The 13,421-nt window shown below is 41.2% G+C and overlaps 2 protein-coding genes across 5 annotated transcripts in view; both read right to left on the bottom strand.

The window, feature by feature from the left end:
- The window catches only part of LOC103457691 (estrogen-related receptor gamma), a 37,526-nt gene extending 32,434 nt beyond the window's left edge, over positions 1–5,092 (bottom strand). The window contains exon 1 of the mRNA XM_008398021.3: positions 4,300–5,092. The gene's annotated coding sequence lies outside the window, so the exon portion shown is untranslated. The remainder of the gene's footprint in view (positions 1–4,299) is intronic.
- Positions 5,093–5,396: 304 nt separating this feature from the next.
- gpatch2 (G patch domain containing 2) lies at positions 5,397–11,956 on the bottom strand. Of its 4 annotated transcripts, none has more exons than XM_008398017.3 (10): positions 11,775–11,956; positions 10,839–11,082; positions 9,464–10,017; positions 9,238–9,302; positions 8,824–9,021; positions 8,387–8,498; positions 7,996–8,035; positions 7,782–7,846; positions 7,600–7,688; positions 5,397–6,406 (listed from the first exon to the last, which is right to left on the bottom strand). In XM_008398017.3, the coding sequence occupies exons 1-10, from the start codon at positions 11,822–11,824 to the stop codon at positions 6,237–6,239; spliced, it is 1,587 nt and encodes a 528-aa protein (XP_008396239.1). In that variant the 5' UTR covers positions 11,825–11,956; the 3' UTR covers positions 5,397–6,236. The 4 variants fall into 4 exon arrangements, with proteins under 4 accessions (XP_008396239.1, XP_008396240.1, XP_081458724.1 ...); XM_008398018.3 differs by having other exon boundaries at positions 9,467–10,017; XM_081602598.1 differs by lacking the exon at positions 11,775–11,956 and adding an exon at positions 11,587–11,722.
- Positions 11,957–13,421: the final 1,465 nt, after the last annotated feature.

The raw sequence follows: 13,421 nt of genomic DNA, 5'->3' as shown, positions 1-13,421 counted from the left end.
CCTGGAAGCATACGGAGATACAAAAAGTAAAAAATAAGTTGAAGTAAATATATTCATGAAGAACATAAAAAAGTGAGCTGTCAAGACATCAATTTAGACAGGTTTGAAGGCCAGTGAAAAAAATAAGGCTTTATAAAAGTTTTTTAAAGTATTTGAGTTAGGAGAGGCCCTGAGATGCCTGGGCAGTCAGGGAAAAATAAAAATAAACAAAACAGGTCATTCAGTGTGAGAATAAACAATATCTTGAATCTATACAGTTTTCTGTTTGGTGGCTCTAAATAGATGGATTGGAGGGAAATGATCCACAAACCGGGCCGACAGACGAGCACTCGGACCCAGATTGGTTTCACATTGATCTGCGGCACACGGCATGGGGATCTAGATCTCCCTCGCTCACACATGCACCCATGGCAGAAACCCTAGAAACCCTCTGAGAGGAGCCTAAAGAAACAAAACCACTGAAATGTCACTCAGATCTGCTGGGACTTGCCGCTGCTTCTCCACGGTGGGTCAATGGTCCTCAAATGGTTTTCACTTCTCTGTGCATCATACGGCCGCGCTGCAAAGGAAATGCAGGGAACCTTAGACTCACAGGAAGGCTTTCAGGCAGGCTGGATTTCATGTGGAGAAATTTAAGCTCGTTTAATGACTATTTGAGACCAGGAAGCACACTGATGAATCCCTTTTTTTTTTTCAGCTTTGGGCTCATTCTGTAATAACTTGACTGGATTGCCCCCTAGAGGAGAAATTATTTCTACTGAAGGGGCAAAGCAAGTGCAGCTTGATCGCAAATGATGATGATGATTCACCAGAGCCGGGAGTTTAACCCTCAGCTCTGTCGTGCGGTCCGGACATATTGCCTCTGGCAGATGCCCGTCTGGAGGCCCTCGGGGTGATTAGTCTATGTAACCAAGCTTCTCCTAACAACATAATATGGATTACGGCGGCAAATACCCTTCATATTCTCAACAAGCAGAATTGGATTAAATGGTCATCTGTTGGTCATCTTCTTCTGCCCCTTTTCTTCGTACGGCGGAAGAGAAAGGAACATTTCCGGATTCGCATTTCCCTGTCAACAGGGCCCGTCGGCTTCTCAGCAAAATCTGGTCTTAAACCGATTTGCGCCTGCAAATTACTCACTTCTCTTCACCCATTAAATATTAGAAGTTTTTCCAAAGACAACTATGTTTTCTAAAATTGTTGCTTTTCACAAAAATAATTTAAAAATAGAAATATTACCTTGTTTTCTCAAGGATTTGTCTGCCATAAATGATACATTAGGGGTTTGTCGTAATTATTATAACCACAAACATTTTGTATGCAGGTGTTAAAACAGGTGGCACACATAGCATTTCTAAACACTGCATTGACGTTAACATTTTACCCCCACAGTTATTTCTGCTTAAAGTGGATAAAATAACACATCAGATTAAAACATTGTTACTCAGAAGGAGGCTCGCCCACTATAAATCTTGGGGCTCCTAACTTTTGAAGTTCAGTCAAGCACCCCAGTGAGATTGCAAGAGCCTTAAGAATTAAGACTGTAAGTTCTTATAAGTCTGGAAAGGGAATTAATGAGGTATCAAAAGAATTTAAAATCAGTCATTCCCCTGTACTGAAAACAGTCTATAAGTAGTCTCCAGCAGGGTAAAGGAAATTGTATAGAGTTGATGAGAATTTGGATAGAGCTAAATAGAGGACATGCTGAAAGAAAACCTGTTAGAGGTTGTAAAAGTCAGAAAAATGGGCTGAAGTTCACCTTCCACATCTCCTTGCTGAGCAAGAAAGTGCCTCTGTCAGACTTTCTGCTACTCAGTCTGTGTGTTGCATGTTTTTTTTCTGGATTTGATGTAGGCAAAGTATGACTAAAAAAAAAGTAGCTAATTTAAAAAGTACAACCTATAAGTATAAGTACTCGCAATTGTTTTTCACTACAACAGGAGGATAATGCCAGTGTGTCAGGCTTCTTGCTTACTTATCCGAGCTGCTTTTTCACTCCTGCACCTGGTTCCCAGACTCGTCCCAGGTGAGGAGCCACCACTGCGGGTCCAGCACAGACACACACACACACACACAAAATCCTGGGAGTCAGCACCGCACGTGTTTAATGCTGATGTCAGGAGCTCTTCCACACACTTTCACATACCCGCACTCGCACAGAGACAACGTACGCGCTCCCTAACCCATCATATCACTTTTATCTCCACAGGTGGCAAATTTAGCCCTCTGGCTCCGAGTCAGCATGTCATGGCTGAACAAGTCAACAGAAAAGACACAGAGACAGAGGAAAATAAGGCTACTTTTATGCGCTCAGCCCTTGGCTTCCTTTTCCGTCTGCCCACCTTTTTGATGACTGTCAGCAAGCTCCACTGCTCATCTTTCGGTGGATATTTTCCTGCTCCAGAAAAGGTACTAACACTGAAAAGTAAATTAATTTCTACAAATCAGTTGAAAAAAATGAAACTCAAATATTTCATTAGAATAGAAAGTCCTTCTACATCTGCTCTCTCTTCTCAAACCCCCAGCTGCTCGGTGTGGCACATGGCCGCTCGCACTAATCCAGGTTCTGCTGGAGGTTTCTTCCTGTTCAGGGGGAGTTTTTCCTCTCCACTGTCGCTACGTGCATGTTGAGTATGAAGGATTGCTGTAAAGTCACACACAGTGCAATCTGTTGTATCTCACTAGATACTCATGCAGGAAGAGTGACCAATTTGAATAGTGAACTGGGAAAAAAAAATAAAAATGATGACCTGAACTTAATCAACTCTTTGATAACTAGGTTCAGTTGTAGTGTATGTACTATAGACTGAAATTACTTATTTTGTAAAGTAGCTTGAGATTATGTGTAAATTAATGCTATGTAAACTGAATTGAATGTGTTAAAAAAATAGTAAAGATCCAAAATGTAATTCTTAAAAAATATAACACTACATAAATCTAATTTTAAAAAAGAAAGAATTTAGAATACAGAGATGTCATCAAACTGAGAAGTTTCCCTACACTCTACAGATATGAACCAATTCTTCAGTTATTACTCTGTTTGTATTTGGGCTACTGAACTACAGTCCAGCCCTTCCTCTCCCCCCGCCCCCCAAGTAAAAACCCTTCTGACATTGTTTCATGGTGTATATTCCCCAAACTCTTGGAAATGTCTTTCACAATCCTATCAATCCCAGACTGCAGTTATCTACCCCTGTTGCTTGTGCATCCTTTTTGTAAACTTGACTTTATCCTTCCACTAAACCTTCCTCTAATACGTTTATCTTGCATCACTCCAAAATTTACTAAATCTCAAGTTGGCAGTATTTCCCGTGGTTTTGCAGCTAACAAAATGACAACAAAGTCACTATGCTATGAAAAAAATATTGTCCTTTAATGCGCTATTCTTCTTTTTTCAACAAACCTTGTATTTTTTTATGAGCTCTAAATTATAATTATTAAAATAAAAAACAATACTTAAATCACTTTCTACGTAAATTAATGCGCTATTTTAAATAAATAACCAAAATAAATGTACGTTTTGATCATTTTACATTTTTTTATACCCTTGTTCCTTTAATCCTATCTATCCAATCCGTGTTTCTTTTCCGTCCCTCCTTCTCCGTCTCATGTCATTAGATTGATTAGATTCTTCATAGTGTGCCACTAGGATGTTTCAGTTTTTTTCCCTGGCTCTTCCTCCTGTCCCCTCTTCATCGTGCTCTTTCAGGAACCCCCACCTTCTGGTCATCCTCTCACCCAGTTAGCCTGCCCAGCATGGCCTACTAATTCCCAGCCACACCAAAGGCACACCAATCAAAAGTTAATCATTTGCAAAATTAGACATATTGCCTTCCCATTACACATGCATAACAATCAATCTATCAACAGAAACAGACGAGGAAGAGAAAAATGTTCTGGGCAGTAATATTTGGTGGACAGTTTTTTTTTTTTTTTTTTTTTAGATACAGCGCACTTGGACAAATGCTGCTGCAGATGCGTTTAGCAGCTGAACAATTTGCTGAAGTGCTCACAAAGTCACCCGTGAAGGTTTTAAATTAAGTGTGGATGGGATAAAAAGGCAGAGTTCACCAGGGTTCAAAGTAGATATTTACACACACACACACACACACACACACACACACACACACACACACACACACACAAACACCCGTTTCCGCTCAAAGACCACACTGGACTGTTTCTAAGCAGACAAGAGCAAAAAAAAAAAAAGACATCAGTACATTAGCTGCAATTGCACTAAAACCCACATCTGCTCCTTCTGGTTTTCTCATCTCACAGCTTCTGCTCGGTACTTACTGTCAGTTTCATCCACTGGCTGGTCGGCTGGTCAGTGGCTCTGCTTTCCAGCTGCAGTCAGTCAGTCTCAAGGACAAACACTCCAGCTCTCCTCGCCTCCGGTCTCTGTAGCTCAGCGATGCAGCAGCGTGCACACAAATTCATAAACACACACACACACACAGAGATTTCCCCCCTCTCCCTCTTTCCTTCCTCTCAGCATCTCTCTCAGATCCAGTGCTGAGTTCACCTGCCCCGGCTCGCTCACAGGGGAGTCCTGAGTGAGCGTGTCAGACAGAAAGTGTGTCTAAGGGAGGGAGGGAGTGGAGGGAGGACCCAGCTGAATGCTCCCCCCTTTAAATGCGGGGTGGACCGACGGGCAGAGGACACACGGTGCTCCTGCATCTCTCTGGATGCAGTCAGAGGAAGGTTTTTCTGTTGCAGCCACGCTAAAGATGCGAGGGGGAGAAAAAGAAGGACGCAGAGGATTCTTGAATTGTATTTTAGGCAATGTTGAGTCAGCGTGTGTTTTATTAAGAGCTGGAAATACTGAGGGCTTAGAGTTAATTATCTCATGAGAAAGGATGAAGGGTGTAGAGGTTTTCTGGTTTTCTAAAAAAAAAAAAAAAAAAAGGGGTTAACTCTTAAATGAGACCATGGTGAAAAGTTGTTCTATTCACCATTTGACGCCATAAAATTGGGTCAGGTCAGACTTTGAGCAATTGTTGGCGTTTTTTTTTTCTTCTTTTTTAATTATAATTTTAGCTATTAGATATAAGAGATAATAAAATATCTTGTTAGATAGGGAACCAAACAAACGAGCCAAACAGAAATTACACCTGAATGTTCCTTTAGGGTAGGTAAAAATGTTAGAAATAACATTACTAACTCTAACACTTAGAGTTAGTAATCTTTAAGTTGTGAGCATTGAGTCATTGTGATATTGGTAAACGATTCAATTTCCTGTGTGAAGTCCAGAGCACTTTGAAGGGGGTTTTCTTGTATATATTGCTGCTGTCATCCCACTATCCACTTCAAAAAATGTTTGTTTTTTTTCTACATTCAGTGCACTTGTATCTCAAACACCGAGAAGGAGAAAATGAAGCATTATGTTAGGATCCTGTTTTTTTTTTTTTTTATGTTTTCTACAAAAACAAACATATAGGTCTTAATCTTACAGTGTGTTTCAAATACTTTCTCTGGCCAGTACAGACTTGACGTTTCTTTGTACTTAAAAATATTATGTGAAATGTGTAGTAAGTGATAAATGTTAACTTCTAGCAAAAAATGCAAATCCACTAAATGACACAAAAAGAGATTTAGATTAATTTTTTTTATTATTATTTTTCCGTTTGTGGAAATAAAAACTTTCTAAAGACACTAGTTCCTCAATTAAATCAATAAAATGGATTATTACATACATCCAGATAAATCTGCTCACATTAATGTAAAGTATGCTAACTTCATTACGATAAAAAAAAAAAAAAAAGCAACTTAAAAAGGTGTGTTGAGGTATGGCCCAGTCAAACATTTGATTCAAAAACTCTTGTGCAATCTCAGACGAAAGAAAAACATTTCCGATCAACGCTCGAACCAGTTTGGCTGACTAACGGGTCGCACCGTTAGTGGCTCACACTCAGAATGAGCTCAAAGACTCAGCAGTCTGCCCTTAAACACTGAGGTAACATGTGATCAAGCTTCACCGTCAAGTTCTCCAACGTGGAGAACTCGTTTCTACCCATTGCCGTCACGTGTCAACATCCCAGATTTCGTAAAAGTTTCCCCAATATGGGGAAAGTTTGTCACCACAGACGTTCTTGGTAGAACCGTTTCATTCTTGCAGCTCGCAGGACTTTGGTTAAGATTCATCCTGAGGAGAATTTCATCTGGCGTTCGTTTTTTTTTTTTTTTTTTTTTTTTTGCGGTATCGTGTCTCAGAGTCCAGGAAGCAGGGCAGATCAGTTGAAACCTAAACCTGCCCCTTTGGGTCTCTGCGTGGCCCGGATGGGTTCGGTGATGCCCCTCCCCTCAGGGCCGAGTCCCATCCCCGGGCTCCAGCCCATGCTTTGCAACATGCGGCTCCCCATGTTCGTGTCAGGGAGGGGAGCGGCGTTTTCTCCAACCACACCTGAGGAGAAAATGTTTTAAAGTTATCAAAAAAAAAAAAAGAGACACATTTAAAGTTTGTATGGGAAAAAAAAACAGCAAATGAAAAAGTATTTTCAGAACACAAATATATATAAAAAAAATAAAGATTACAACTTAAAAGGAAACTTTTTAAAAAAAACAATTTTTTGTGCCAGAAATCAATACACAGATTGTTGGTTCTTGTGGATCAAATATGAGATTTTTATTTCATGAATGTTTTGTATTTTTGACACAAGATTAGCCTGGCTCAAAAAAAAAAAAAAAAAATCCGTGGGTGCTAAACAAGTGCCTCTCAAATTAGAATATTAAAATACATACTTTTTATTAATTCAATTCAAATAGTGCAACTCTGACATTACAAACAAGAGTGATTTAAGCATTTTTAATATGTTATAAGAAGGATAAGCCAAAAAATGTACTGCTAAGGAATCTAACTTCTCACAGAAGACTGAATCAAAGCAAATTAATAGAAAGTTGAGTAGAAAGAGAAACTGTTTTTTTTTTTTAAAGAGAGAGAACTACAGCTCCAGGAAGAATACAATACCAAATTAATTCAAGAGTTTTGAGACGATTAAAAAATGTAAAGTTCAGATGGAGTCAGAGCTGAAGGAGTCAGCCACACACAAATGTATCCGGCACATGAGCTGCAGCTGCTATATTCCTTATAGTACAAGCCACAGACTGGTCACTTAAAGTCCGCTGAAAAGTTTGTAATCCTCGTTACTTCAAAAGTTAAAACCCTTGCCGTTATCTCACAGATTAGGCATTCGGTCTTGCTTGTTTGTCCGGCCTTTCTGCAAACGTAACCAGGTAATTGACTTAGCCACACTTCCTGTCGTGCAACTACTGCATCCGGAGAAGTAAGGACTAGCTTCCGCCTTGGATAATGGTCTTGCTGTTCTCTGTTTTCTAGGAACTTTGCTTTAGCCACAGAGGCTAACTACTTACTGTTTTAATCCTCTGTTTGTAAGCAGGGCTGAGTAAAAGCTTCTCTCTCCGGGGTCTCCAGGTGATCTGGTTACAGCTAGTTTCTCCTGTCATTACCAACATTTGCTATGCGTCTCATGGCCCAACTCCCAATATTTTTAGCAAAGAACACATGAGATAAGACGCATATAAAGGAAAAGTCTATCGGGCGTAACGTAGCAGAAGGAGTGTGTTTCCATCAGTTACCTGAGGGGACAACGGTACCTAGAGGAGCTGCCTTTCGCCTCCGTTTGATGTCGCCTGTGCATAGAGAGCCGAGGTGTCCGCTGGTCTGCCTGCGGAACAGGTGGGTGAAACAAGAACGGCTTTAAGTTTCATCTCTGACAGCGAACAAAAGGGGAAAAAAAAAAGTTTAAATTTATTCTCACCTGCTTGCTGTTTTTACCGAACAGCTCCTCCGATGCCCTCTGTCTGTCCGTGGATCCCAGTGCAACTGCAGTGGCAGGTAAAAGACAGAAAGAAAAGGGACAAAACTTCATCTTTTAGGCAATCTGAAAGATTCCAGCAATACACCTAGATTTGATTGTAGCAGCGGGTGAAACCCTGAACTTAGCATTTTAACCAGTTTGAAACATAGCTCACCTGTCCATGGTCCCTCCTTGAGCTCACGTTAAACCAAGGCCTGTTTAGGAAGAAATAGTGCAAATTAAACTCACTGTTCTTGTTTCAGAATTCACATTATTTTACGTACATTTTGAACGCAATTAATGAATTTATTGCATTTCTACAGCAGGGAGGCTTGAAACCTGGAGACTGGGGGAAAAACTATAAGGAAAGACACGAATGAAAAGAAAAGGAAAGAGAAAGCAAGAAAGGACAAAATATCTTTGTTGAAATATGTTAATAATTTGGTCATATTTTCCAACACAAAAGGCAACCCAAATTCCTCTACAAACATAAAAACGTTTCAGAAAGGTGACAACAGAAAATAAAAAAACAAAAAAATGAGATTTAGTAGCAGGTGATAACTCACTCATGGGGATCTTGGCTCAGCCTTTCGCTGAAGCCCTGACCGGAGCTTCCCGGAAGCCCCCCCTCGGATCCCTGCTGGTTTTCATGGAGGCGACTCAACCTGGCCTGAAACCCTGTACAACATCAATGCAAGTTTATTCACAGATCAACTCACTTTTGATCTAATTTCATTTGGCACAATAAGATTAAACTAAATCAAGAATTCATCTTGGATTCATAGTTTTTGGCTTTTAAAAAGGATGCTCAAAAAAATTAATGGAAAACTAATTTAAATGCATCTTCTTCCTATTGAGAGACGACAAAAAAGAACAAAGATTTTTTTTTTTTAATAGAATAAGTAAAGCATTTTTCCACTTGTTTTTTTGTTCGTTTTGCTCCCTATTGGTCAAGAATGACATAATGACATGCATCTTTAAGGTCCAGCGGTTCATAACGTACCTCTCTGTGCAGCGGGGCTCAGGAGAGGAAAGGATCCTGTGAGAATGCTGTTGAAGACGGGGTCGGCGAGGTCCAGCTCCTCCGACGCCGCCTCCCTCTCCCACCAGGGAACCACTCCTGCTATCCCACATGCACCACCGGGCCCAGATCCGGACCCCGGTTCTCCGTCACAGAACCAATCGCTCTGTTCATCGTCACCTGGAGGAAGCAAAGACAGAAACTGTGGCCTCCCAAGGAGAACTAAGGATGGATGTATCTAATAAAGAAAGGACTGGTGGAATAAAGACTGGGAATAAATCTATTTTAGCTTTTCTTTCTTTACTTGTTCAGTCCAGGAAAACAGTTATAACCTCCATCAGAGGTTATTTACGTGTTCGGATTAAAACCTAGAGAAGAACAGGACTAATTACACACCTTGCCTCCCTTCATCGTTAGTATAGAGGCCACCATCACTGCTGTTACTGACGCTGCTGGTCTCGCTGTAAAAGACAACAAAAGGTCATTAAATGTTTAAACACCGTTGATGGAAAAATAGTCAAAATACAACCCAGATCTAAGATTAAACTCATCAGTAACAGAAGCAAAGGTGGAAGAATTGAAAGTCAGTTGAAATAGTAAAAAAGAAAGATAAATCACTAACCACCTGTCACTCATGTCCTCATCTGAGCCCTTCTGCTCGTCCAGCTCCATCTTCTCTTTAGACCCCTCTTTTGGTGAAGATAGAGGGTCTTCGCTCTCAACCACCACCCCTTCGTCTGCAGCTTCCAGCCCCAGTCTTTGCATTGCCAGTTTTCTCTTCTTCACACGGTTCTTTTCTCCCACGGACCCCAGCAGGCCGCCTCCACAAAGCTCCATGGCGCCTCTGCTCTCGTTACCGCAGAGTCTGTGCGGCCTGCTGCCGACGCGGGCCTTGGGGACCGGCGGGGGCCCGAGCAGGATGGAAGAGGAGTGAGGTTCTGGTTCCGCCGGCGGGTCCACAGCCATCCGTTTGACCTTACGCCGGCGTCTAAGGCTGCGAGTTCCCTCTGCTGACCCCAGGACGGCCAGGTCGTCGGGCCAAATTGGCCGCTTGCTTCGTCCCAAGTCGGTAGCGTGGGGCGGTCGCCTTTTGGGGCCAAGCTGGTCGTCAGAGTCGCTGTTGTCACGGGCGTGGCTGTTGGCAGCGGAAACACCTCCTGAGCTGGCACGGTAGTCCTGGTGGCGACAAGGAGATGCGACACGCTTGGTAAGTTGTGAGACGTTGAAAGGTGCTCGAATGTCAGCGAGGACACGTCCAGTTCACTGTCTGAAGATGGAAAACGATGACGCTGGAAGCGGCTGATACAGTGGGCCAGAGAACAAAATCTTAGGTTTACCCAAGAGCTACCCTTTACTTCGTCTAGATCTGAGTTGGGAAAGTGAAGCAAAAACGCAACAAATACTCACTTGTTATTAATCAATTTAGTTATTCGCATCATACAAATCAAGTAGAGATATGGGCTCTGTGCATGCTTTCAGAGGACACAGCTCAGACTGCAGTGTCAAAGGCCTGTGGTTTATTATTTACCGTAGTACCACTGACAAGAGAACATTTATTAAAAATGTTTCGGGGCATTTCTTGTATACCCAGCGGTATCTGGCTGGACACAGTGTACTGACCCTTTTCTATGGATTCATTTATTATTTCAAATACAAAAGAAAACTGCAACATCCAATTGGTGTTAACTCAGAAGCGTTTCATGTCAGGATCTTATGACTGATCACAAAGAATAAAGAACAAATACAGATCAATAATTGAATTAACTATCCGAAAGATAGTTAATTCAATTAACTATCTTTAGTTAATTGAATTGAATTGGTTTCACTTTAGAAAAAAAAAAGATTAGAGTGCCTGCCTCTCATTGACTAATGCTGATCAGTCATTGTCTAAACAAACAAACAAAAAAAACACAATAAAAACACCTACGTGATCCACTTGGAAGCTGCCTGACTCATAAAACCTCTCCAGCAGCGAGGACACACCCCACCAGCCTCACCTTATGTTCCTCCACACTGGACTCTGAACCCTCACTGAGGTGGCCCGTCTCCCAGGGCGGATGGGGGTTGTCTGAGCGTCGTTTCCTGCCCCTTCGTTTCCGAGCCTGTCTCTTCAGCAGACAACCCACTGCGAGCGCGTGGTCTCCCCCATCGCCGAAGCCACCCCGGGCTGCTTGCTCCGAGCTCTCCTCCAGTGCTGACACCAGGTCATGGACCAGCTCGTCCATTGTCCGGTGAAAGTGCCTGGGAAGGAGGGCAAATGTTGGAAAAATTATTATTCACGTTTTGTTTGTTTGTTTGTTTTACAAACGTAACCACTTTACATGTGAAGATAAGCATTTGCTTTGGGAGATACAAATACATTTTCTCTCGGGTAGAATCCCACACACAACAAGCAGAAGTGGCAATGCCTTTATTGACGATATTTAACGGAGACGAACAAGACAGCTTAAGCACAGACAAGACAAAAATAAAATTACATTCTTTATCTCGAAGAGGGGTGGTTTGAACAATAGGCACATTGACTGTTACTTACGTTGCAACAGCTGCTAGAAATATATAAATACGGCAAATATTGTTTGCGCCGTTTCTATGAATTTACAGTAGATCTCTTATATCGCCAGCGGTTTTACTACTTAGCTTCGTAAGCTAACGTTTTCTCGTTAGTTAGACCGGTCCACGTCAATAAACGCATAATAAAGACGTAGCTGCTTCACGTCTAGCAAGCAATAAGCGTAAATACATAACTGATTGTTCTGCTGTGAGAATCGCGATCAAGATAAACAATTAAAACCCCTTCGACATTCAGGAAAGCTTCGATGCTAGCCTGTTGATGTAGCTAGCCCGTGTGCTCTGCAACCAGCTGATCCACGCGAGTTCAATGTACGTGAGCGATGAGTTATCCTACGTCTCAGTGATTTTTAAAGACCACCTACCAGCCAGTTCCCGCTTTGCCGATGGTTTTTAGGTGACCTGCACGGAACATTAAAGCCACCAAGTGCCAGCGGGTTATTAGCCAGAAACAACAAACAAACAGCCAGACTCCATATTGATACAAAAGCTAACAGTCAGTTAGCTGGATATACTGCAAGACGCGGTGCTGCCTTCAGGTACTTCGGGAAAATGGATCATTACCATTAAAAGGCATAGAAAGATTTCATTGTTACCAAAAAAGTTCTACATTTGAATTCCATCTATATGAAAACATGATTGTATATATGTTGGCGCACATATATATTACTCTATACGCTAAAAAACAGTTAATTAGCTATGTGACAAACAGAAAAAGTGAAGGCAATTTGTAATTTGTACTAGAATGCATTTTCGCACATTAAACACCAGAGTGAGCTGTCGTCACAAGTGTTCCCATCACAGTGTTAAAGCTATTTTACACTCCTTTAACTTTTAACACATTTGCCCTGTTACAACTACAAACTTCGGTGCATTTTCTCATGAATTTAAATGATAAACATAAATCAGGATATAAATATGACCTGCAAGGGAAATTATACATTTGGTTAATTTGTGTTTAGTCGCTTTGACTCAGGGAAAAACTGCATGACTTTTGACTCTACCAGCTTTGCACATCCAGAGACTGACCTTTTCAGGGTTTTTAAGAGATCTGTATTTGTACAGCACTTCATCTAGTCCAAGGATTTTACATTATAATCAGTCACCCACTCAAACATTCATTCATGCATCAATTCTGGGTCCTCTTACCGCCACAAGCAGGTGTTTTGCCCAAGGAGACAACTGAAGTAGATAAATTGTGGGTTCGAACCAGCAACCTATTGGTTATAAAACTGTCCGATCAAGCTTCAGGATTTGGTCATTGGATTGGATGTAAACTGCAAACAGGAGTTGTGACTTTATTTCGACAAAAACTTTTTTCTTCTTTCTTTTTTTGTCATTTTCCATAAAGGCCAGACATGTGGAATGCACAACTAATATTCTGTTGGTATATTTTTCCACGTGAGATATTAATTTCAACAGTTCCTCCAGAGTTACCCTTGGCCTTGTTGTTTTTTTTTTGTTGTTTTTTTGTTTCACTGGGTTTCATTTAGTGGCAGCAGTATAAAAAGGGCTGAAAACAAATGGCTGATGCTCTCTTGAAATAGTTTTCTAATTAAAATATATCTTTGCCTTCATCTTCACAATTATGCTCTGTATTGTGTCATTTAAAATCCCAAGAAAATATATTAAAGTTTGTGGGTGTAACTTTAAATATTATTTAAAAATGAAGGCAGAATGAATACTTTGGCAAGGCACTGTACTATGGCATTGACTCTCTTGGCACACAAAACACATGGGCGATGACAGGGTCATATTCTTTACAGTGGTCACTGTGTACCATGTGCTTACGTAACAGGTGGCCTTCTCTGAATGTCATTGACGACAATATCGTGGTCTTCCATGGGGTAATAAATGTCACACATATTATAGCCTTTCTCCTAAGTAATTGAGGAAATTAACTTATTGAGAAGACTGACAGGCATGCGTTTGAACTCCTCAGTGGGGAGGTCGGCTGTCCGACTGGTGTGCTATCATATAAAACCTCTCGGAATAACATTTCGTCAAATTAT

The sequence above is a fragment of the Poecilia reticulata genome, chromosome 21, assembly GCF_904066995.2.
Source record: "Poecilia reticulata chromosome 21, P_reticulata-male-v2, whole genome shotgun sequence".
Classification (NCBI taxonomy): Eukaryota; Metazoa; Chordata; class Actinopteri; order Cyprinodontiformes; family Poeciliidae; genus Poecilia; species Poecilia reticulata.
The sequence above is the reverse complement of the archived record's forward strand: the minus strand, read 5'-3'. Positions and strand labels throughout refer to the sequence as shown.

What these genes read in the sequence shown, in the direction of transcription:
- gpatch2 (XM_008398017.3), bottom strand. Translation starts at nt 11,824, where the DNA reads ATGTTCCGTGCAGGTCACCTAAAAACCATCGGCAAAGCGGGAACTGGC. An exon ending in GGCAAAGCGGGAACTGGCTG is followed by an intron (nt 11,083 to 11,774) that starts GTAGGTGGTCTT and finishes CCTCCTTCCCAG; the next exon opens with GCACTTTCACCGGACAATGG. An exon ending in GAGCCCCGCTGCACAGAGAG is followed by an intron (nt 8,499 to 8,823) that starts GTACGTTATGAA and finishes GATGTTGTACAG; the next exon opens with GGTTTCAGGCCAGGTTGAGT.